This window comes from Euprymna scolopes, chromosome 2, assembly GCF_053919585.1.
Source record: "Euprymna scolopes isolate OS-2025 chromosome 2, ASM5391958v1, whole genome shotgun sequence".
In the NCBI taxonomy this organism is placed as follows: Eukaryota; Metazoa; Mollusca; class Cephalopoda; order Sepiida; family Sepiolidae; genus Euprymna; species Euprymna scolopes.
Window position 1 is genome coordinate 186,881,437 of NC_136483.1, and position 27,015 is coordinate 186,908,451.

Genomic DNA, 27,015 nt, shown 5'->3' on the forward strand with positions numbered 1-27,015 from the left:
GGCAAAGGGTACCACAATTACAGGAGCCTATTATGCTTCACTTTTGAGGAAATTAAGGAAAGCTATCAAAATCAAGAGGCTGGGCAAGATCAGCAAAGTTACCATCCTCCTGCAGGACAACGCTCTGGTCCACAACTCGCATGTCGCCAGATCAGAAGCACGGGCGTGTGGTTATGAAATCCTTCCCCATCCTCCTCACTCTCCTGACCTTGCACTCTCTGACTTTCCCCTCTTCCCAGCCATGAAGTTGTTTTGGAAAGGAAAGCGTTTCCCATATGATGCAGCCTTGATTTCTGAAGTCACGTCGTGGTTGGAGAACCAACCTGGGCTGTTCTACAAAACCGGTCTCCAGAGTTGCATCAAACGATGGGAGAAATGTATAACCCTGGGTGGTTTCTATGTAGAGAAAGACTAATAACTGTGCCAAGTTTCGTTGCTCTACTTCTATGGGAATGCTATGCACACCCCTCGTATATATATATATATATATATATATATATATATATATATATATATATATATATATATATATATATATATATATATAGAGAGAGAGAGAGAGAGAGAGAGAGAGAGAGAGAGAGTGATTTGTATTTACTATAACCGTTTATGCAAATATTACACAAGTATGAATAATGTAGAATATCTGCATGAGTAATAATTGCACATAATAGTTAACTAAAGATGATTATCACATAAGAAAACTGAAAAAACTAATAGAGAATTAATTAAAATGAATATTTCAAAGAATATGCAAAAGTTGCATTTTTTTTTAAATAAATAGTAAAAAGGATTTTTAATATGATTATCAATTCACAAAAAATATATAGAAGTATAGATTTTCATGTTATTACTCTGATTATAAAGATCTGATCAGTTATTGCTATTGTATTTATTTTACATTCATAGTGTTTTATTCATATGTTTATGTGGTACGTCTTGCAGATGTTTCGTTTAACAGCGGAGGTTCACCAAAGAACTCATCAAAGATAGATGCGTGTTTCTCAAGAAATAAACAGTTGAAGAGTTGTTGTTTTTTTTGTTTTTTCTTGGAATAAACAGAATATGGTGAATAAAAAATGTTGGTAAAAAGAAATGGAAATATTTTTAAAGCTGGCAAAATCATAAGAATAACAAAACTCTTATTAGAGAGCACATGGGCACTCTTCCTTTAAAAAACATAATTGAATTCAAAGTTCACGAGGAGACGTTATTTTATGGCGCCAAATTTGATTTATCACGTTTCATTCATACCGAGAAGAACGAAAACAGTGGGATAGGCAAATAAATTGCTTAAAAGAAATTGATTTTTCAAGAGGACGGCTCAACAAATATTTATTTACTTGAAGACGAGCATGTTGTAGTCGGATGAGAAGCAGCCTCATGATACTTTGCTTTGTAGATGGAATATTCTAGGAAAAATTTTTGTTCATGATATATCACTAATGTCTAACATACTTGAAATAAAACTCTATTGAATTTCTTTTTTTTTTTTTTTCATTATTAAAAAATACATGGACAAAAGTAATGTTTTTTCTTCTCACTTTGAAATTTTCAGAGGAATGCAGTGCCAATGTTTGTAGATCTGTTCTTTGTAAGAATGGAGGTAATTGTACGGCCAAATCAGCAGACACCCATATATGCCTGTGTCCATTGGGATATATTGGCGACAACTGCGAAACGAGTAAGTATATTCACAGCATTCTTCCATGATTCTTTGATTCTGTCGATTTTCAGGAATCTTCTCCTTACCAACATCCGAATACATTTGTGAGAATATCTTTACACCTGAAAGAATAGTCACTCTGATGATTCATATAATAATAATAAGAAGAAGAAGAAGAAGAAGAAGAAGAAGAAGAAGAAAAAATGTATGCAAAATTATGATACCCACCCCCTTTTTTACTAGGGGCCCACAGCATATCAAGACCTAAAGGCCACTCGAGGGTAAGGGTTAACGAGTCTCGGGTAGACTGTGAGACTATACCTTGATGAGCTGTAATGGAGGAATTTGGGTAGAGTTTGATTGTTTAAGATGACGGCTCAACAAGAACTAATTTTTTTACTTACGTTTCCCTGCTTACATTTTACATACGCCTTCCCCACTTATATTTTTAATCACTTTCTCTATATGTACATAAAATATATAGATATCTCACTTTCCTTAGGATTCTCCCCTCATCTTTGGTATATTTTCTTTTCCTCAATCATCCTTATCATTCTCCTGAGGAAGTCCCCCGAAAATGGGGACAAAACGTTGAGAATTTTCTAAAATGGCCACAGGTTTTCTTTCTCTTTTTTTTTTCCAGAATCTTATGATATCATACCTACTTCTATTTTCAAGAGCTTATTCACATTAGATTTGAAAACGGCTATATTATAATTAGCTGGGAAGCAGTCTCACGGTATTTTGTTTCACAGAAGGCAGTGTTATGAAAGAAACTTTGTTCATGGAAATTTTGTTTAATTTTAGCCACTGATATAGAGTAAGAGAAGTTATTGACAGTTGTTGTAGATAGACGAGTATTTGTTACGAATGATCTGTAGGAGAGGGCCGTAGATTGAAGCTCGGTCGAGCACCTGCCATGAAAATAACGATTCAGCAGAGACAGACTTACTAGGTGTATTCTGTGGAGTAGAGAAAGTAAAAAAAACATTTATAATGAACTCACCCTTGGAACGGATATTCGTTTAGTTAATTATAACTTTGAATACCTTTTTTCTTTTCCAGAATCCACTCTTCATGTGCCAAACTTTAACGGACATTCCCACCTACGTTTCCATGGTCTGGATCGAAGCACCCTGTCCTTTACTGAAATTGAGATGATCATCAAACCAACATCTCCAGACGGACTCATCATCTATAATGGTTACACCTTGGACCGTAAAGGTGACTTCCTCATGCTGGCCATGAGCGGTGGACATCTGGAATTCCGTTTTGACTTGGGCACAGGACCTGCGATAATCAGGTAAACATAAAATTTATCTATATATAGCATTAGCAGGGCTTGTAGCCTGGCGTAGCCTGGGAAAATTGACACAGCAAAGAATCAAAATCTCCAGAATTAAATTCACCAGATAAATTTCTTAGTTTAGGAATTTACTCCACATGTCCAAACTATTAACACTCATGCATGGGCACACCTGTCATAATATAGCTTAAAATTTGATGTAAAACAATTCTTTTCTCTATGAAATGTTTCACATCTTGCTTATTTGAAAATTTTTGGAGGGAAGGGGGTGCAGACACAACACCAAAACGATAAATTTTACAAGAAAGTAATTTTCTCATGTTACTTACCGTGTTGTTTAAAATATATATTTCATAATTAAAAATGATTGGTTTATTTGATTCATATGTTTTTAATTTTTTGTGGCTTTTTTTATGGTAATCGGTCCAGACGAGGCATAAAGTCACCTGATGTAAGGATCTCAAAAAACATTATATACTAGCAGGGGAAGGGGGCGGCTTTGCTCAATCGTAAAATACGCTTAAATATGATATTTTTGTTGTTTTCTCAACGTTTCGGTCGATGTAACCTCCGAGCTTTTTCAGGTGTATCTTATCGACCTCAGAAATCTTTGTGTCAAACTTTGAAATCTGAAACGAATTTCAAACTGAATCCTTTATTTGATTCTTTTACTTTAACTTAAACTTTCTTTTAATTATAATCAAAAATTTTTGTTCCTAGATGTGTTGATAACTCGTGCTGGTCGGGAAGGTGTGGTATGTCATCTGTATACCGAAAGGCAACTACTATACTACTACGGTACCTAAATTTTAAATCCCACCATCCGTATAATTAAAGAAAGGAATCGTCCATTACCGATAATTTTTTTTAATTTTATGCTTATTTAGTTTTCTTGGAATAAAAAGGATATGTTGAAGGAAAAATGTTGATAAATGCGGATAGTCCTTAATCCGCAGAGTTTCGAAGAAATACTTTCCTTCTCATCAGAGGGTAGGAAGTAGCAAAATGCGGGATCGGATTTTGCATACAAAAGTATTTGACGAAACTGCAAGTCAAAGATCTTACTTGATAACAAAAAGTGAAGCAGAGGGAACATGGTGAAGAAAAAGGTGACCTCACGCGAATGGATAGTCTGGTAAAAGGTAAATTATCCAATGACAGTAAAGTCCAAACATATAAACCCAAGAAAGTTAAATGAATTTCCATTCGCACAAGTAAAATCCAAGGAAATCAAGTAATTGGAAGATGGTCCAAAATAATCTAAAAGGCCGAAATCCATGGAATAATTCCCAAATATGTACAAGGAAAAGGGGTAAAATTCCAATAATATTAATGAAAGAAAATAATTTTATTATATATATATATATATATATATATATATATATATATATATATATACATATATATATATACTAGCAGGTGCCCCGTCGTTGGCCGGTCGTAAAATATGCATATATATTATATTTCAATTAATGCAGAATTCGTATTTATTATAAACAGAAATACCGTATGTATTAAAAGTAACGTTAATTTATTTTTAAAATAACTGAAATAAAGAAAACAGAAAGAAACTGAGACATGTGCATGCGAGTATTTTTTTCTAAACAGTTCATTTCTTGTAATTAAAAAAAATACTCAAGCTGAGATCGAAACCAAAACCTAAAGACAATGAGTCAAGTACGATAACCATTACATCAGTTTGACATGACTTTTAAAGAGTGTTTTCAAACCAACTCATATTTAACATAAGGAAGCTGTCATGTTTTACGACCGCGCATGCGCAGTCATGAAACAGTTGACAAACATATAAAAATCCGGTGGCCTCCCATTTACCAATATTTCAATTTTGACCTCTTACCGACCTTTTTTCCTCAGATGAAAACCGATTAAAAAGATTTCTACATTTCTGAAAACTCTACATACCAAATTTCAAGTCTGTAGATCAAAAAATTCGTTGAGTATATAGGTTGAGAAGTGTCCTCTTACACACACATTTTCACTTTCGTATATATATGTTCAGACAGATATTGTTAAATAAAGTGTTTTTGCTTAATGATCTTTTTTTGTCATTTTTCCATTTCTCGAATGGGCATTCTTATGTCTCAGTCGAATTTGTGTAGGAAAGGTTCGTAGTCGTTTTCGTCCATTTTGTTTTTGTTTGTTGTTTTTTTTTGGCGGGGGGGATTGTTTTGTTTATTTGTTACATTTAAATTATTTGAAATAGCGAAGCGTCTCATGTTTTAAAAAAATAATACGTTTTAACGTGTTAAGAATGTGGCTAAAATAAATGTACAATAGTTTAAAAGTGTGATTTACAAAATGGTATTGAATTTACAGTTTTTCCTTTTTAATTTTTTTAAAAAATTATTAATTTATAAATTTCAATTACAACATAAATATAGATATACATATGTAACTATATGTGCGCACGCACACACACACACATATAATGATATAAATGTTATTACTGTTTTCAAAATTTACATTGTTAATTTTTTGGCTTTTTAGCTCTTATATACAGTGCTTCCAGTATTTTTGTCTTTTTACGTTTGGATCCATATGAATGATTTTTGTGTTTTCAACTAGGATTTTTCTACATTGGGAATGTGGGTAGCCATGTTGTTTTAGGTGTTGGCAAATCGAATTTGTACCTGAAAGGTGTAGGCTTAATCGTCTGGACAATGTGTTGGTCGTATATATATATATATATATATATATATATATATATATATATATAGATTAATGTAAAAGGAAAGGAGAAAGATCAATTCCACAAAAGGAGACTTATCCGGATAATGCCAAGCTCAACAATAATTATTGGAGCTAAAACGATAGGTCAACAAGAGTATGAAATGAAGACACAAAACTATATATTGGTAGATATAAAATGGATCATTTATTGAATAATGGAATACAGGCAAAATTTGGGGGATAGAAGGGATTCTTTATGCCAGGGCATTTCGAAGCTTAGATATATATATATGTAAACGGTATCTATTAGCAAGCCTACTCACCTCGATATTTAATATTTTACAAATAAGACATGCCTAATATTATATTATATTGTATCAAAATTAATGATTAGAATTTTTTCTTTCTTTCTTTCATTAGGAGTCCAAAAGCAGTGGCATTGGGCCAGTGGCACTTGGTGAAATTTAGCCGAACTGGACGTGACGGAATCTTGGAGGTAGACGACCAGCCCCGAGCAGAGGGCCTGTCTCAGGGGGCTTACACACAGCTGACTTTACTTCAAGACCTGTTCATTGGAGGACACCAGAATTACGATGAGACTTCCAAATACGCCAACATTTCAACATCCTTTTCTGGTTGCATTCAAAAAGTAAGACACGTTTTAATTTCTATGAAGAACGTTAGTTTTTTAGTTCGGCAACATGGATTCTTTTGTTTGTTTTTTGTTGTTTTTTTGTGTTTGTATTTTGGTTGTTGCGTGTTTTTATTTGACTGTTGTTGATTTTTACATGACTGAAATTTGGTGGCCGACTCTGACATAAACTTTGTAAAGAAAATGGGCTCCCTCTACCGTGCTAGAAACTTACTCACACCGGAGAGTATTGTATATCTTTACAAAGCCACCATTCGGTCATGCATGGGGCATTGTTGTCACATGTGGGCTGGTGCATCTGCCACTAGTTTCTCCTTTCTAGACAGGATCAAAAAAATGAATCTCCAACCTGATAGGTTCTGCACTTTCAACCAAGCTCCAACCCCTGTCCCATCGCCGCAACATTACATCCCTGTGCCTGTTTTACAAGTATTTTAATGGAATTTGCTCTGATGAACTCATAGCACTTGTATCCCCGCAATGTAAATACCCTGCCTAGCTGGAAAAGACACAAAATCCAATCCCTTCATTGTAGAGATCCCGAGATGCCAGAAAACTTTCTACTCTAATAATTTCTGCTGTCAAACTGCTAGACTTTGGAATTCTCTCTCGATCTCCTGCTTCCTTGACTGTACTGACATGCAGAAGTTTAAATATAATGTGAATAGACACTTTACTGCTGAACTCCCTATATGGTGTCCCCTCCTGTGTAAATATGGTCTCAAATAGTAGCTACTGAAGTTCAAGTGATGATATGCCTTGTTTGGAAGAAAAAGAGTACAAAAAAGTAAGGAGTTCCTCTTTAGTTATTTCTCCATCTTTCATCTCCTTCCTGGCAGAGATTCTGTTTAATCCAGAACCAGAGAGTAGCTGAGAGTAAAGGTAATTAAAGCGCGAATCCACACTTCCCAAAGCTCTCACATTGATGTCTAAAATATGGCTGGATTACAGAAAGGGCTGTCATGTTAGGAGAAGGAAGAATGGGGCGCCCCACAAATAAAATTAATATCACCTTTAGTTTTGTCTTTTTTGGAAGGGGGGTACAAAGGAGTCACCACTTATCAAGGCCCAGAGGACACTCGTGGATAAGGGTTAATAAGCATACAGTGGTCAATGAGACAATGTCGTAGTAACTGTTAGTGGAAATTTGGTAAATTGGATTACTTAAGGGGAATGGCTCATCAAAAACTTGTTTACATTGGACTTGAAGACGACCGTATTATAGTCAGCCATATTATAGTTATACGTAACTAATAAAACTTTTTGGAACAAGATCACGTTCCGATGGTTAATTTTTAAACAATTTTTTTAGAACGCTGAACATGCGATAAGTCTTTAATAGTTGCACTGAAGACGGAAGACTTTGGCAGTTAAGCTTGTTGTACTATTTAATATTAATATTTATTAACTGCAAATGTTAATATTAACTATTTATTTCAGTTTTTAGCTTATATTTGGTTTGTTTTATTTGATAGATTTTCTCGTCCACGAATCTACTGATATCTAGCAAGTTGATTTTAATTATAGCAGGAATAGATTTAACAATTCTATTTAGTTTCATTTAGTGAGAGGGGTTTCTATCTCCATACTTTCATTTAAACATGTCAAATGGACTTAAATTAAGTCTAACACTTAATACCACCTTTGGTTTTTTTCGTAAAAGCTTATTGAGAAATTTTGTGTTTTGTATTTTGATCTTGATAAAGGACTTCGTTTTCAAATGTATCCTCCCACCCCGGACATAAAAGCTGGGTGACAGAAACATCATAAATATATTACACTGTGCAGTAACTGAATATTAAGAACTTAGCGTTCATATTGCTTTTGTTTAAATAAAATATGGTCTTAAATAGTAACCCATGTCTAAGTGTTTAAGATTATAAAAAATGTATTTCTACCAAATATGGCTGGATTGTAGAGAGAAGGGCTACCATTTTAGTAACGGTTTCAGAGCCAGCATTTTTAGAGGATGTAAGAGAGCGGGGACACTCTATATAAAATTAATATCAGCTTTAGATTCTTCATAACAGATTATTGAGAAAATTTGTCTTGTGCTTTGATCTTGATATAAGTCTTTGTTTTCAAGTGCATCACTCTCGAACATAAAGGCTAACATACAAAGACATCATAAATATAGTAAATTGTGTAGTCACTGAATTTTTCATATTGCGTTTGTTTAAATAAAATGCACTCATCTTTTGGGGAATAAAGAGACCTTTTGACCGAAAATCTAATCTTTTTCTTCAAGTCTATTCCCTGAAGTCGACATCCCATAAAAACAATAAATATTTAATTTCTTTCTCTCATTCATCTCTTCTAACCAATAGAAACATCTGCTTGAACATTAAACAAAAAGCCATTAGCCAATGAAATAAAAACTCTAGGGAATCGGCCGAAAGGAATCAACTATCATTTGTTTCTCCATTTCTCTGGATGGATAATGTTTCAGCTCGTTTTATTATTTATTTTTTTTTTTTTTGGCATTGTTTCTTTTTTTTTATATTAAAGAATCAGATGAAAGTTTTGCCTGAGAGGTGGCATCATTGAGTGGATATTTACACAGACTGAGAAATCGTTATGCACAAGTCACGTGAAGCTCCATGGAACCCTTTTCATTAAAGATTTCAACAACCTGCACGTAGTCTCTCGCGTGAATACCTGTTTTATTAAAGGGAAACCAATTCCAGCGAAACAGAACCATGCAAGTCCTATTATCGTAACTCTTTTACAGTAATTGCTTCGTACTTATGTAACAGCCGCTAGCTCTTGTAACAGGAACAGCAGCTGCATGACACGTATGCAAATTACTGAACCAATACGTGAAGTGACGTCACAGCGAAGAAGAGAAGGGAAAGAAACGCAAAGAGAAGAAATGCATCGCACGGTGAAGATAAGACAGACATGTACAGATGAGATGGACAGTAGGGTTTTGTAAACTACATGGCAGACAAGATAAACTAAGCGACTTTTAAAACAAGAGGTAATGCGTTATTTTGGAAGGACCATGAATAAATCGATTTCGTTTCAAGTGTAAAAGTCAATCAAATTTCTTCCTTTTGTTTGTTCCGTTTGCGAGTGTCTCAGACACAACGTGTTGGGTCCGGGTGTTATAATGTAACAACAACTTTGAAGAAGATTAATGACTGCATAATATTTATGCAGAATAAGGGTTGTGTTACCGTTGGAATTTTTTAGGTCAATTTACATAAAATACTGGAAGATGCCAAAACGCTCAGCCAATAAAATCACGGCAGCCAAAAGAAAAAAAAATCATACAGAAACTTTTTAAGAAAATATTTGTTTTCCATAATTGTTTGATTATTAAAAAACTACATATTTATCTTGATTTGAACAAAAGAAATTAGAATAAAAATAAAAAAGAAAGAAATCATAAAAAATCAAAAAACATTTTTGTTTTCTATCAGTTGTTTGCTACCCAAAAAATAAATATTTATTCATGAAACTTACCTTAGAATGAGTGTTTTTTTGTATGTGATTTGAATTTTCATTGGTTTAAATTTTTGTAAAAATTATCCAATAATTATTTACATTTTCTTTTCTACAACAAAAATATTGTTTTAATTTTTCAATTATTTTTTTCATTTAATTATCTTCATAATAAAATAAATATATTTTTCATTGAAAAATTGACCAGTGTTTTCGTACAAAAATATCACAAAACTTCCATACAGCACTTTCTGTAAATTGTCTAGAAAATTCCAGTGATAACATGGTCCTTATTCTGCATAAATACCATTTTCTTTTTACCATAGCCTCGTCAAGTTTACATTTTATATTAAATCAGCATATGTAAGACTAGCGAGGGGGGGGGCGTTGCCCAGGTGTAAAATATACTTACCTATATTTTATTTTGTCAAAATTTCATATATGTTATTATAGAGTCGTGATTTTAAAAGTAAAAAAAAAAAAGGATTTAGGTGCCATCAACTAGAATCGAAACCAAAACTGTAGCATTCAAAGCTGGTGACGTTACCACTGTATCAACATGACACCTATATAAAGTGATTAAAAGTTAAAAATAAACTAAGATGAATGTACAAAATGTTTAACGATTTTTTCAATTTTTACCCATTTTTGACCCTTAAAAACAATTTTAACCAGCTAAAGACCCATAAAAGAATGACCCGTAAAAGATGCAATCATTTGAGACTCCTAACGCTGCTTTGCAACTTTTAGTTTTGGAAGAGATAGAGTTTGAAAATATGGAGACAGACAGACATATAGCATTTTATATATTAGATTTTTATATGTGTCATATGACTCTTAAATTCGTTAAGAGCATCACTTTAGCAATGCATGTTGTGTAGCAATTATCTGATATTGGTAGTAGCAGTGAATATAGATTGTGTGTGTGTTTCTCCCTTTGTTATAGACGCTGTATCATAGTGTCTCTCTTGTAGCAGATTGTGTTTCTCTCTGTAACAGAAGGAGTGTAAGATTTTACTCTAAATTTCCCATGTGGGTGAAACAAGATTTTAAATTTCAGAATAAACCACAGGGTGATAACTCAGATATCAATCCAAGGGAGTTAATTCATATAATTCTGCCTTTACACCAGGCTTGTGCGTCTCTCGGACCGCTGATTGGATTGACTCACTATTTCAAAACACTTATTTCGTTAACACATGATTTTGTAGAGGGAAAGACAATATTAAAAAGAATAGCAAAGGCTATCCATACAGAATCCATTCATTTTATCTGACAATTTGTTACAAAAAATGAAAGATAAACAGTTTGTGAAGAATCAGAGTTTATAGTATCCAATATATTGAGTACATGTGTTCATTTTGACTGTCGCCGTGTGCGTTTACATCTGTAAATAGGATAGATATAGAAAATGTATGTATGGATGTATTATTGAGCCTTTTTTGTTGGTGAGAGCATGTTGTTACTAAATTGTGTGCAAAAGTGTCCAACAACGTGTATATGCTGACTTCGTTGTTTAGTTGTTGTGAAAGTCTGTCGTAGCATATGTCAAGACCTTTTGGCCAGGAGTTGAGATTAACTATTAAGGGCGTACCAATGTGTGTCGGATATGGAAGAAAATGTTAGAACAGAGAAAGAGAGAGAGAAAGCTGTGTGTTTGGATTATTGGCACTGAATATTTTCGCTTCTCTGATTGGCTAAAAGAAACTATTGATAGGAGATGTTGTCCAATCGAGAGTAGATATATAAAAACAACATTCGCTGCTGCTGCATCGCACAATCTACTCGAAAATTTATGGCTCATTATGATGTAGCTATGTAAACACTTATTCTTTACTTTTTACCTAGTACTACCAAATCGGGCTGTCTGAAGATATCGGCTTCCTGACTTTAATCCATCAAAACATTGATGTTATTGCTTTTTCCTTTTTTTTTTCTATTTGCAAAACTCAATCATGTTCTGCCAAAGCAACAAAAAGCACCAATTATTTTGCTACAAAACAAACTGGACATAATGAATAAATATTTGGCGATATACACAACTTGAACTATATAAAACTTTTTTTTTTTTTTGCCAAAATCACTGGATTTGGCATTAAAAACCCCAAAAGGGTGGATATACCGTAAAACAAAACAACCAAACCAAACACTATGAATAAATATTTGAAGATAAACACAACTTTGAAGCATAAAACCTTTTTTTTTTTTTTTTTTTTTTTTTTAAATTACTGGATTTAACATTAAATAACCCAGAAAAAGTTGATATACCATAAAACAAAACAACCATATCTTTACTCTCTAATATTGGCAGATAGATTCCGTCAGTCCTGAGAGACAATGGATACCTACTGTAAGGGTGCCTGTACGTAGATGTTTTGTGGCAAGAGCTTTGCAATCTCTAACCACACCTATCGTGAGTCTGCGTTATTAAATACTAGTGGCAAATGGAGGTTCAGGATGACTGGAAACACTGCTGATATAAGCAGAGAGCACATACAGCGCCTACAATTTTGAAATGGTCATCCATCTGGTACACGCCAGGTTCAATGTTGCTTAACCAGTGATCTGATGAGATTTAGTGTTTCAAAGTTATTAAGCCGTCTCTAAGGATAAATAAAAGGAAAGCTTTTTGACATCTTTCTTCTCTTTTATTTGCCATAAAAACAAGTGTGAAAAAAATAAAAATATGTGATTAATGACCTTTTTCTGAGTCATGGTGCCTGTTTGGTTTCTTTTATTTCTATAGTCACGGGTTTGATTATTTGCATTCATTATTGGCGGTGGAATTAAGCAGGGTTTCGTGTGCACATTCATTCCGGTCATTAAATTGGTGTGTGGATTAAATCACAAAGATTACCATTAATAAAACGTCAGAGTAAAGGAGGGAGGGGAGGAGAAGCATAAAAAAAATGACTTCCTTATTTAATTGTTTTCTGTTTTTTTTTTACAAAGAAATTACCACTTATCAAGGCACAGAGGTCACTCGAGGATAAGGGTTAAAGAGTGTAAAGTAGTCAAAAGGACAATATCATAGTAACCGTTAGAAGTGTAAATTTGGTAAATTGGATTAATTAAGGGGAATGGCTCATCAAGAACTTGTTTACATTGGACTTGAAGACGGACATATTGTAAGCTGAAAAGCAGGTAAATGGAGGAGAGTTTTTCGCAACAACAAGGTATACCCCCCAGGGGAACCCATCTTCTCTGAGGGGGGAGGGGAGCACAGCACGCTGCTCGGGTATAAAACTATCAGAAAACAGGTTTGCCGGCATACCCAGGTGACCAGAAATAAATTAACCAGCCCTCCTGAATGAGGAGGGAATGTGCGGAAGTACGGTCTTTAGCGATCGAACCATATCTTATTCCCATAAAAGAAGCATCTATCAAAAAGGCAAAACAATCCCTAGGTTATCAAAATGATGTTCAGGCGACCCTTGGCTGCAAAAATAAAAATGTCTCTTTATTTGGAAATCATCCGGGATGGTTTATAAGTCTTTGTTACCATCTTCATCTTTTCCATCTAACTCGACCTACATAGATGACATACTCACCTTGACATACTGGTTCTTGTTAACCAACGTTGAGCCTGGTCTGTACTAAATGGTTGGAGATCTCAGCTGAAACATTGTGAATATAATAAGTACAATAAGAATCGTGAACCACAATCTTCAGATACTTTTGAGTTTGTGCTTCCTCCCATTGCGGAACAACAAAGGTTTTATCCAATTTTAATTGCAAAGGAGACCAAGACAAAGAATGGGAAATAACTCCAACTCGCTTGTTCTGTGTAGCAGCAATATTTATTTCCTCATCGATATAGCTGTGACGTCACCCACATGATCTTGAACCTTATCTTGTCTCGCTCATGAGCATTCTTTTTCTCATTTTTATAGTCTTTGTTTCTCTACTGCTGATATCACTTCACATGCTTTATATATATATATCTGTGCTATGTCACACCATTATTATTATTATATAATAATTTGAATGGTACAAACAATACAAAATATGAATGCGAATCTAAAAATATTACAAAGCGAATAATTATGGTTTATTTTATATTTGTGAGAGAGCCGGTCGGCCTTGCTGGTCATAAAATACGGTTAAACATATTTTAATTCATGCAGATTTCGTATTTATTATTACAGATGAAAACAGGCTCCCTCGACAAACCCTGTACTCAGAGCTAGCCACAGGAAAAACATCTATCGGCCGCCCTCTATAGCGATACAAGGACCAACTCAAGTCCACCCTAAAAAATACTGGATTTGATCTTCACATCTGGGAAACAAGATCTCTGGATCGGTGCCTGTGATGCCAATCCATCATACACGGTAGCAAAGGATACGAAGCAAAAAGAAGACTGGTGGAGATCAAGAGGCAGGCAAGAAAAAATCGTGCTGAACGACTTCACCCCCTGCCAAACATTGCTTGCCTTCTCTGCCCATGCAAATTCCATGCTTAGATTGGTCTGAGAAACCATCAGTGATCCAAACACTGAGGGAAGAGGAAACGAGAAATCATCCGACGATGACGATATACAATATTACAGAGCCAATTCTCTATTGAATATTATATTATACCTACCATGTAGTATTGATTTCAAAAGTTTTTAAAAAAAATGACTTGGGTGCCATCAGCTAAAATCAAAACCAAAACATTTAGTGCTCCAACCATGTCTCCTGCTGATGTAGCTATTAAGAGATAGATGAGGAAGCTTTAATATCAAATGACTTGAAGAAATGAATTGAATTTGGGCAGATGCAGGAAGAAGTAAAATTATGTCAACAAGTTAAATGACTCTTTTGCATTTCAACTTGCCAATATATGTTTTTGTTGAATAGTATTCTGGGCAACGCCAGAATTATTGCTGGTTGTGCACACACACATTTGGAGCTGGATACACACACACAAATATTGTTGACAAGTCTTCAAACCAAGAAATGTCAAGAAGTGTGAAGAAATTTTGAAATCCACATTCTTCACCGGACAAGTTTTGAAAACAGTCTTATTGAAATTTAGCCTTGGACGAATTTAATAAGGGCCAGTGGAATGCGGCATGGAAAAACAAAATTCCTATCTAAAGTGTTTGTAAATAAAAACAAATGCCAACCAAGGAAAAAGTCAGTAAGAGAGAAGGGCGCCGAGATGACCAGTTGTCATTTTGTGTCACCCACAGCTGTTTTTGTTTTTTTTTGTGTCACCATTTAGCTGAAACCACTATCAATAATTTCCCCCACTCTTTATCTATACCTAAACATAGATTCCCTGAACAAAGCTTCTTTTCAAAGAACTGCAGACCTGTGGAACTCTCTTCCATTTTTTTACTTTCCAGTTGACTACGAGATGGTCATCTTCAAGTTTAACGTAAACAAATTTTTGATGAGCTGTCCCTTAAAGTAATCCAATTTACCAAATGTCCACTACTAATGATTATTATGATATTGTCCCATCGACTACCATACACTCATTAACCGTTATCCTCGAGTGACCCCTTGGCCTTGATAAGTTGTGACTTGTTTGTAAAAAAAAAAGAAAATGATTACTACTTCCCTGTCAACTTCAGTGTTATGTGACCATTATTTTAAGAGTTTATCGATTAAATATTTTTACACACAGACAGGCAAACAAACACAAACACATACATTTACTGTTTTATTTATTTAACAAAACTGGTGCTACCAGATCAGGCTGTCTGAAGATATTGGCTTCCTGAGATGAAGGTCCTGGGTATGACCTTAAACTATATCCAGTGGTGAGGCCCCCGTTTGCGTGCTTTGGGGAGTGTGGAGCCAATCTTTAATTGCCATTGCTCTCAGGTCCACTCTGACCCGGAGTGGTAGTACCTGTTAGGGTCCCAACTATGGGTTAAATAGAATCTGACCTAAAAAAATATACTTCATTAAAAATCGTTCCTCAAAATAACTAGATTCGGCATTAAATAACCTGAAAAAGGTTGATATGCCGTAAAACAAAAACAACCAACAAATCCTGAGATGAAATGCTTTTTCTTTTTCTACTTCCTTTTGCAAAACTTTATTATGTTCTGCAAAACCAAATACGAAAACAACAACCCACCTTTTCCCCCTTTTTCCTTCTTTCCATTTCTCTTTCTGTTACATGATAAGGGCTGTCCCCTGTTCATGTAAGTATAAAAATAGAGAGATTAGTTAAAATGGAAATAAGAGAAAGCAGAAATCGAACCCTGGACATAAGTTTTAAAGAACAATAGGTTTAAATGGAATGTCCAGTAAATTGTTAATTCGGATGAAATAAATAATAAATAAACTATTCAATTGTTAAAAGAATGTGGATAATAAAATATGGTTAAATAAATTAGATATGTAGGTTAAATTCCTTTGTGGAAACAACACAAGAAAAATAGGTTATTGGGAAATCAATGTCGAAAACGTGCAAAGTCGCGCATGTTGAGACACGTGAATTTTGCTCACGTGGCCGGGATGCATGGAGTTCTCAATATAGGAGGTGGGAGTTAGTTGGTCGTAGAGAGAGTCAGAGACAGTCAGAGAGACAGTCAGAGAGACAGTCAGGGGAGACAGAGACAGGCGGACGTCTGAAGCGAGACGTCACTTCAGAAACTAAGATGTGAAACTTTGAGTTCTTAATGAGGAAATCCCGACCGGTCGTAAATAAATTCATCATGTGTTTTGGATAAAGCTCATCTTTGTGTTTGTGATTTCTACAAAAAGGTAAATTGTATTGTTATAATATGTCCGTGTTATAAAATGTCATTACATACACATCTCTCTCTAAGATACAACATCATATGTAATAAGACAAGAACTCTCACTAAGACTCATATCATTACTAATAAGAACTCACGTAACATACGCGCACAAGTGGTATCGTCTAATAATAATAATACTACTAATAATAATAACTATATAACATTTCTATCTCCCTCACTTCCTGACTGGTTTCCTAACTTAAAATGTACCAAACATTAATACTGTAACCCGTTTTCCTCTGCCATTGCAAAACTCATTCATGTTCTGCAGGGCAGGGAACAAAAACAATAAAATCCACTATAAAAAAACACTACAAACTTGCGATTGAAGATACAAAGAACTTGAGGAATAAAAACGTTCTACAAAATAACTGGATGCAACATGAATATTATTTCCAAAATAACTGGATTCGGCATTAGAGGTTTTATTGTTATTTCCAAGTAGACAGTTTACATATATAATACCCTCAACCATCTCCCATGATGAAAGGGAACGGTTATCTCAAACCCAAACCATACGATTTCAAAAAATAAATCTCGAAGTTTGTGTTGAGTTATCTACCGTTTTTATTCTAGATGGCGGAGCAAGATACTCCGTCTTTACTTTCTCATAAATTTGGATTTTCTTGATTAAAAGAAAAACAAGTTACAATTGACATGATTTTTGGGATTGACATTTTTGTTCCGTCACGTGTACGTGCATCATACAAATTTTTCTTTATTTTAGTTTTTTTTTTATATAAGGGGGGATTCTGGACAAGAACCTTTGTTCTTCGTTTTTTCATGCTTTTTCAGTCCACCTATGAATGTTGTATTGCCGGGTTTATATAACTGTGTCCATATATGTCTAATGTATGTAAGTTATACGTGTGTCTGTAATCGATGCTCGTGTATCGTCTAATGGTTAAAATTATAAGGACAGTTTTCTTTGTATATGAAGTGTCTGTATGTATTAATCTTTTACGTGTATATTTAATGATCTTTCTATGTGTATGTGGGTGTTTTCACATATTCGCAACAATAACGAACAGGACAATAAATAAATAGTCTTTAAAAATGACAAATAACATCCTTATCTGCTTGACACACAACAGGTCACATACCTTGTTCATTGTCTCCCTCTCCACTAGCGGCAGGCACCTGAAACGAACGCATCCTCTTCCGAATGAAACAACCAAAACTCTAAGTTATCATTTCCAGATCTTTATTTCTAAATGTTCCACGTCTCGGAGTTTGCAGTTCTTAATTTTCTTCCTTACATCTTCCTTAATTTGTCTGTTAATGCTTCCATCGGACGACAGAGATAACTCCTGTCTGCTAATTAACCCAGTGGTTGGCTAATAACACAACTCATTTCTTCGACTTTCCGTAATAGACTAACTCCTAATTCTGATTTCTCCTGGCTTACGTGTCTCTTCCGTCAGCCAGTGTGAACAATCTTGTTTATCACATAAGCCACATCGTTGTTTACTGAACCAAATTCCAAACTTCTGTTTATGCTTTTCTTTTATTCATAACATTTTTCCTTGAGACAAAATTTCTCAGTCAAATATTCAACATAAATATTTTAACATTCTTTTCTTTTAAAACATTTTTCTGAATATCTTTTAAACCTAAATTATATAACAATTAATCATAATAATCATTCTGACCATTGACACTTCCTGCCACAACCTAACACAAATACTATGCTGTGATCGTAGCCAAAGGACCACCATATAACACGGCAATCAACCATGACAATCACTACGGTATTGTATTTATCTTCCTAAAATGGTAGAAACTGTCTAAAAGCAAAATTACAAAATACACACGCCCGGTTCCTCATAGAATGTAACGTGCATTAGCAATGAAGAGTTTGTTTTTTTTCATTGTTTATAATTACGCAAATGTTAATTTTGCATTTAGCGTTTTCGATTCAAACATACATTTTTAGTACCGAAAACTCATGTAACAATCTTATGTCATGCTAGGAAGAAATTCTGAAAATCCATTTTCTATTTGGGCTCCACGACACTTCTTTTGGCACAAATGCACTTTAACTCGCCAGAAGTATTTTTTGTTTGTTTGTTTTCGCTATCAGAAGAGTTATACTAGTGAAAAGGGAAGACAATAAAACAAAATTAATGCTTGTTTTCTAACCAAATTTTATAGTAATTCAAAACAAATTCAATAAAGTAATAAAATATCACAATAGAAAACATTAAATAACGAAATGTTTTTTTTTAATTTCATGAAAACTGTTAAAAATTTAGCAACAATTTTTTCAAAATGAATTCTATTTAAAACATTTTATATTTCAAAAGAATTATTTGTTATAATCTACAAATAAAAAATGCATTGGCTTTTGGTCAAGATCAAAGTGTAGTATCTGTTCCGGCAGATGCTGCACTTAAGATAATTTGTACCAGTCAATGGAGGGGAAACCCTCTATACTGGGACAATTATTATTTTTGGTAACCAGAGTGCCCCCTTTTTGCCTACTTTAAGGGGAGCTGGTTTTTACCTCACATTAAAAACAGCCTTGTGCCTAATTTGCTCAGTGGGGGAGCAAATAAACACCATCTACAAATAAAAAATGCACACACACACACAAACTGACTTTTATATAAGCAGATTATTATTATTTCAAATATCTTTTTCATTTTTTTTCTTTAAAACCCTTACCCTAAAGAACATTTCCCAAATTCACGTGTTAAAAACAAGAAAACGGCAGATTTATGAGCACATGTACAGCACAACTCGCCGGGAGTATTTCCTTTTTTTGTTTTAACTTTCGGAATATGAATACGTTTGTGTGTGATCTGTTTTTGTTCTCGCAACCTTCTGTTTCCTACTGGCAAAACTTTGAATTTTAATATCTCTAGTTACTTGCCCCCTCATGCCGATAGAGTCCGGTTTTTAATACGGGGAAATATCGATCTTAAAGTAAATTTTGACAAAATAAAAGGCATTCATATTATTTAAATCGAATTAATTCATGTAGGTAGCATGTTCTGGTTCCGGCAGTCATAACTGGGTAGAATTCATAATTGTATTTTGAGTATTATCGGTAATAAGGATTAAATCTTCAACCTCCGGTTTATTAGTTTATATTTAGTAATGGCGAGTAGGAAACCTTTTGTTTCTTCTGTATTTATCTCAACATCTGGCAGCGATTAATAATGGGGTGGAGAGGGAGGGTATCACGTTTTTTTTTTGTTTTTTTTAATTTTGCTTTTGTCTCTTCTACCCCTCACTGAAGTCCCGTGATAAAACCGATCATTGGTGAGGAGAGTGGAATCTTTTGTAGAAGATTGCAGATGATTTGTAAATGAAATCAGAAAAAAAAAATTTGGCAAATAAAAATAAGGAATAAATTCGTTGGTGCCATCTGCAGAACAATGGCCGCACTGCGCAATCTGTCAGCATCAAATTACTCATCATTATTTGTTGTCTGCCATCTTGTCTAAAAGACAAAAAGACATTATTTCCGAATCCAACCATATGCCAGGAAATTCATTTGTTTCCTCATTTGATTTTCTGTTTTAGACTAGTGTTGAAACGATTAATCAGAATGGGGAATTGAAAAAAAAAAATCAGTACTTTTGGGGGTATCAGTATTGGAACTGAAAAAAAATTGTACCTAATTTCGGATCTCAAAAAAAAACGATTGTTTTCATTGTTTTTATTTACTTTTTTTTATTGAAAACTTAATTTGCCATAACTCATCTTAAAGTATTTTTCAAAAGATAAAGTGATAAATATTCATTGATTTTAAACTATTGATTTTAAACTAAAATCAATAGATTAACCTCACAACTGTTTTTATTTTACGAATTTTAAGAAAATATATGCTCATATTACATGACTTTTTTTTTACAGTAATTCGACCCTCCCTCCTCCCCTAAAAAAAAACAATTCAAAATTAAGAAATGTAAAAAGAATCAGAACCAAGAATTTAAAACAGAATCAGTGATTGTATTGTAATTGGGGGAAAAATATTTTAATCGTGCCATCACCATTTAGACTTAAAACTACCAAATAAAAAAATGATATAAACAGAACTTTAGTTGGTTGGTTGTTTTTGATTTACGGCATATCAACCCTTTTCAGGTTATTTAATGCCGAATCCAGTGATTTTGAAGAACAATTTTTTAATAGAATATATTTATTTTTCCAAGTCGGTTTCTATTTAACCCATAGTTGGGACCCTAACAGGTACTACCACTCTGGGTCAGAGTGAACCTGCGAGCAATGGCAATTAAAGGTTGGCTCCACATTCCCTAAAGCCCCCAAGCTGGGGTCTCACCATCGGATATAGTTTAAGGTCATATCCAGGACCAAACAGAACTTAATCTATGAAAGATCTATATAGACCTCCATTCAGTCTTTTTTAACTAAGGTTTCATTAGATTCAGGTGAGACAACACTGTAATGATCAGTAATGGTGGAAATTCGATAAAATTTGATTATTTAAGAGAACTATTATCCTCATCTGCTTAGTTGTTGCTTCACAACGTTTCGGCCAACTATTTCTCTGGTCTTCGTCAGTTGGTAACCGCGACGAGATAGGAACTCCGAATCTCCAAACTGCATCCTCAGCAATTACTGCCTTCCATAGTTGTTGTCGTCTCACCACGTTTTTGGCCAAGTAAGCCTCTGGCCCGCTTTGGGTAGGATTGAAACCACTATCTTCAGACAATGCTCATCTGGAACTGTGTATAAAATTTGATTAATTCGGCCTTCCATACTGTAAATAAACAAACATTAATTTTTTTTTTTTTTCAGGTTGTGATAAACGAAAAACCACTTCAGCTTTTTGATGCTGCCCTCAATGGGGTTAATGTTGGCAATTGTGACCACCCGTGTCAGGGCAAACCGTGTATGAATCAGGGAGCTTGTGTGCCGGAGCACGATGATTACATGTGTTACTGTCCACTTGGATTTCAAGGAAACAACTGTCAAGATGGTAAGTCATCGTCACATTATTATATACTAGCAGTTCAGCCCAGCTTTGCTCGGGCCCTATCTACTGTTCATAACTTTCTGTGCATATGTATATAATAAAAAGTTTGATTCATGTCCAGGTAACCTACATCTAAAATTTCAAGTGTTGAACACAAAATTGGCGAAGGAGTTTGGTAGAGTCTACAAAGGTCAACTCTTTCAACTTTAACCTCTTGACAGCAAAATTTTCGCCAAGAAAACTGATTAAAAAGCTTGCTGCATGTCTGAATACATTTTATGTCAATTTTCAAATGTGTAGACCCAAAATTTGGCTGAATAGTTTGCTAGAGATCGCAAAGATCAAATCTTTTTAACTTTGACCTCTTGACAGCCAAAATTTTCGGCTAAAAAACGATTAAAAAACTTGCCCTATTTCTGAATACACTTTATGTAAAATTTCAAATGTTTAGACCAAAATTTAGCTGAGTAATTTAGTAAAGACTGCAGAGGTCAAATTTTTTTAAAATTTTGACCCTTTGACATTTATTGTTTTTTGGATCAAATCAAGTAAAAAAGTTTGATCCATGTCCAAGTAACCCACATCTAAAATTTCAAGTGTTTAGATCTAAAATCGGCGGAGGAATTCGGTAGAGTTCTCAAAGATCAAATCATTGAACTTTGACCTCTAGACAGCCAAATTTCTGGCAGAAAACCGATTAAAAAGATTTTCCCAAATCTCATTATCACTTATGTCAAATCTCGAGTCGGTAGACTGAAAATTGACAGAGTAGTTTGGTAGCGAAATGTACACACACACAGACATTATATATATATATATATATATATATATATATATATATACATGATGAGAATAATGGAAATAGTATTTTGACAAAATGGAGAAATAAAAAAGGAACAAATCAAGTTATGTCTTTATTTCAAGGACAGAGCTGGTATATAGTCTGTTTACAAACATTATCGGTTACATACATGTTTCAGTGGAATCCCAATTAAAAGAGATTACCTCATCAGACTAAAAAAAGAAATGATATTGAAACAAAAGTCAAGGTTGCATTTGTTTTTTGTAAAATATATTCGGGTGTGGTTTACACTCTGAAAGAAAGTGGGGTGTAATCTTTGTGAATGTGAGCGTAAACCACTTTTTTTTTTTAGGGCGTAGACCACACCCGAATATATCTTATGAAAAACAAATGTAATCTTGACTCGTTTCAATATCGTCTCTTTTTTGGTCTGATGGGGTGGTTTCTTTGAATTGGGATTCCACTGAAATATGTATGCACATATGTAGCCAATAATATTTGTATAATTGATAGACTATGTGTGTGTGTGTGTGTGTGTGTGTGTGTGTGTGTGTGTGTGTGTGTTCGGCATATGTCTTTACCTATTTAATAAAACTTTCACCTCTTATCAAATTTAGTTCAATCTTCTTATACCTTTTTCTTTGACCTTTTAAGAACATACTATTTAGAACGTGCCAAAAACGGATCGTCTTCTGCCAAGATCACCGGTGCCAAAAACCAAAAGTCACACGATTGAACTTGCAAAATGATGCCATCCAAAAATCTTTTTCTTTTTTTTTTTTAAATAAAAACAAATATCTGACGTTACAGTTATTTGATCGAATGTTATTTCACCTTTTCATAAGACAGTGTTCCTAGTAAGTCACCTTAAAGTTCACCCCAGGGTGACGTCCTAGTTTGGGAGCTGGGGGGAAATGTAGAATCATACCAGCCAATTTGGAGTAGTACCACTCAGTGTTTAATCTATGGGTCAAATAGAATTTATCTTGGGCATGACGACAGTAAATTGCCTTGGACACCCTTGAGAAAGTTGTTTGCTCCACCATGACGTAATCCATCTTTCCACACTCCTTTTCCCCTTATTACCCTATTAACTACACAACCTCTCTCTATCTTTTACAACCGAAAATTGCATCTGGTAACGTGGTCCAAATTTAAGAGCTTTTAACAAGTATACAGAATAATCCTGTCCACAGATCAGTTATCAAAGGGAAAGGGGTAAAAAAAAAAAAAAAAAAAAAAAAAGAGCTGCATTCGACTTACCGTGTACTTTCCAAGATTTCATTGGTAGTATTAGTAGTAGTAGTAGTAGTTAAATAAAGGGGAGATAACTCAGATATACTAAGGTTTCGTTTCCTTCCCTCGAGTCTCTCCTTATTTGCAATCGCTCATTAAATCACTCATTTGATGAACTCATTGCATTTGTACCTTCTCGACATACATTCTCCCGACAAACTTGACAAGCCTGACAAGCAGCAAAATTCCACCTCTTCATTGTAGAGGTTTCTAGATTCCAGAAAGCCTTGCATTCTAATAGTTTCTTTCCTCGGACTGCTAGACTTTGAAATTCCCTCCCTATTACCTGCTTCCCCAACTATACTAACATGCATTTTTAACCGAGTAACACCGGGAACATATGCTAGTATATATATATATATATATATATATATATATATATATTAAGTCCAAAATATCTCATTTTAAAAGCAGATGTCACAACTGTCTATGGCAACACTTTGAAGAACAATAGTGGTGAAGAAGCAACAAAATCACACCCCCTTCAATGTAGAGATCCCTAAATGCTGGAAAGCTTTCTACTCTAATAGTTTCTTTCATGCGGGCAGCTGGACTTTGGAATTCCTTTCCTGCAACCTGCTTCCCTGATTGTACTGATATACAGAAGTTTAAATGTGATGTAAAACAATATCTCGCTTACATCAAAGTGGCGATGTGCATTGTTTAGGGTGAACATGATTTAAAAAAAAAAAAAAAAAAAAAAAACTTGTTAATTCTCTCTCTTCCGATGTGGAGCACATAGTGCAATAAGAAAAAAAGTTACTCGTCTTTTTCTATCGTTTGTTTGCATATGACGTTTTTAACCAACCCTCAAACTCTGCTTCTTCCTTGTAAAACATTCACAGCAAGAACTCGTCTAACTACCATTACGGCAAAGAACTTTAACCCTTATCCTTGAGTGGCCTCTGTGCCTTGATAAGTGATGATGCCTATGTAAAATAAAAAAAAACAACTTTTTCTTCCTATGTGTACATGAACTGTCCCAAAGTGGCACTCATTTTAGGCAGGTTGAACAGGCTTTCTCCAGAGGAGAAAATTTCATGGGAATATCAAATTCACAAACGGTCCCCAATCATATATTCCAATCAGGGGAGATGATGACATCAAGTTTTTGAAGTTCTTGCTGAGAGATGTCGACGTCCTCCACAGACAGCGCCTGATATTCACAAATGGTCACTCCTCTTGTTCTGACCAGGCTCAACGTAGTTTAACTTCAATGATCTAATGAGAATTGGTGTCAAAACGTGATTAAGCCAGATATCTATTCCTATGTGTGCTTAACATTAAATTGAATTTCCATGAACAGAGTTTATATCCAAGAGCCTCTAATTTGTGGGACATGTTGCCACGAGACTGCTTCCCTGAGGGCTACATATGGTCATCTTCAAATCTAATGTAAACAAACCGTTTTCATAAATCGTTCTTATAAGTCACCACATTTTATTTATTCTATCAATTATTTTTAATTTTCTCATCATATTCATCATCGTCCAACTGTTAATTTATCACAATCACTTTTATCCGAGACTGGCTTTTAAGAGGTGCCTTCAATAAGTTTCCAGACTTTTTTCTCCAGGCATTTAAAATTGTCGTAGACTCTTGAAAATTCGGTATGTTATTGCTATATATCATATAAGATGACTGGCCAATTTTTATGATTTCACGTTCAAATGAACAGCTACAGCAAGAATTGGAATACACTCTACTAAAGCCTGATTGTCAATGCTGGTAAATTTCAAAATTGCAATCTGGATGTGAGGACGCTTTAGAAGAACAATATGTAATATAATTCTGTTTTAAATTTAAAACGTATGGAATGCTTCAGACTGCTTTTGAACCATCTTGCATGAATCGAGGATCAGTTTATGAGTGGCATATGAGATTCAAGGAAGGCAAGGAGTCTGTGAGGGATGATGAGAGGTGTGGGAGGAGTAAGAAAGTCAGTATATCAGAGTTGATTGGTTAAATCAAGAATTTCATGAATAAGGACTGTCGTGTGTCTATAGAGACAATAAGTGGCCATTTTGATGTCAGTGTGGGAACTGTACACGTAATTATTCGCGAGGAACTGAAGATGCAGAAGGTTTGCATGAATACACCAGCCCACAATTCCATCCTTATCATAAACTATTTGACCAAGATGGACGTCAAGACAGTTCCTCACCCTCCCTATAGTCCAGAGCTTGTTCCCTGTGACTTTTAGTTGTTCCCTAAGCTCAAGAGAAACCTTAGAAGTTGTCGTTATTGGACAACTGATGGAATGAAAATGGTTATGATGAGGATCATGGATACGATCATACAAGAGGACTTCCATAGGGTCTTCCAGAAGTTGTTGGAATGGTAAAATAAGTGCATTGTAGCCGGAGGAGATTACTTTTTTCTTTTTTTACATAGGAGTCACTATTTATCAAGGTCTAGAGGCTACTCGAGGATAAGGGTTAATGAGTGTACAGTAGTCAATAGGACAATATCCTAATAATTGTTAGTAGTGGAAATTTGGTAAATTGGATTACTTAAGGGGATGGCTCATCAAGAATTTGTTTACGTTGGACTTGTAGATGGAGATTAGAGTTTCATGTGTGTACTATCAAAAAAAAGTCTGGAAACATAATGAAGGCACTTTGTAGTTGTGATAGGTTTTGAATCTGTTTTGTCATCATAATTCTACAGTGCTGAGTTTTTGGAGGAAAGAGATTATAAAGAAGAAGCAACTGAGAAAACACAGATCAATGAAATAATTTATTGAATATTCGATTCAGGTTTTGTTTGCATTGATGCACAATTTTAAAACTTTCAATTCTGGCTTGTCTTAGAGAGGGAAATCTTTCAAAAAAATCTATAAGAAAGTAATTGAAAGAAAAAACATTCAAATTATTTTAATATTTAATCAATTAATTTTAAAAAATTGGGGGTGGCTCTACCCATTTATTCAATAAAAATCTGTGTGTGTGTGTGTGTGTGTGTGTGTGTGTGTGTGTGTGTGTGTGTGTGTGTGTGTGTGTGTGTGTGTGTATCAAAAGCTACAAAACAAATATGATACTATAGGCGTTGCCCACCTGTTAAGAACTGGGGAAAAATATAACAAAAGAAGAGGAAATAGGTTTATCAGCAGAACAAAGGCATAGGAAGTTGTTCACCAACATACACAAAAGGCAGTTGAAATAGTATTGTTAAGCAAGTTATTTTAGGACAAAGGGCTGAACAAGCGATCGGTCAGTATATTTTAGAGATGGTTTTAGGGGTGGCAATAAGTTTTATAATAGTGTGGAGCAATTTGCAGAATCTGTTTATATAAGAATGTTTTATAATAGTGGGAAGCAGCTGCAGACACTTAGGGTTGTGATGGGTGATGACAGTGGGCAGTTGGACGAATGTGACTCGGAGTAGGTTGAGATAAGCTGGCATCAATCAACGACACAGACCGCAACTTTTCCCGTGATGGTGTCACACATGCAGTTA

At 34.6% G+C, this 27,015-nt stretch overlaps 1 protein-coding gene across 2 annotated transcripts in view; it reads left to right on the forward strand.

Moving 5' to 3' along the window:
* LOC145299527 (pikachurin-like) overlaps positions 1-27,015 on the forward strand; it is a 748,579-nt gene that overhangs the window by 690,441 nt on the left and 31,123 nt on the right. For both annotated transcript variants that reach the window (XM_080144411.1, XM_080144412.1), the window contains exons 7-10: positions 1,559-1,684; positions 2,732-2,969; positions 6,084-6,312; positions 21,281-21,461. In XM_080144411.1, coding sequence (XP_080000537.1) covers positions 1,559-1,684; positions 2,732-2,969; positions 6,084-6,312; positions 21,281-21,461 — 774 coding nt within the window. The remainder of the gene's footprint in view (positions 1-1,558; positions 1,685-2,731; positions 2,970-6,083; positions 6,313-21,280; positions 21,462-27,015) is intronic.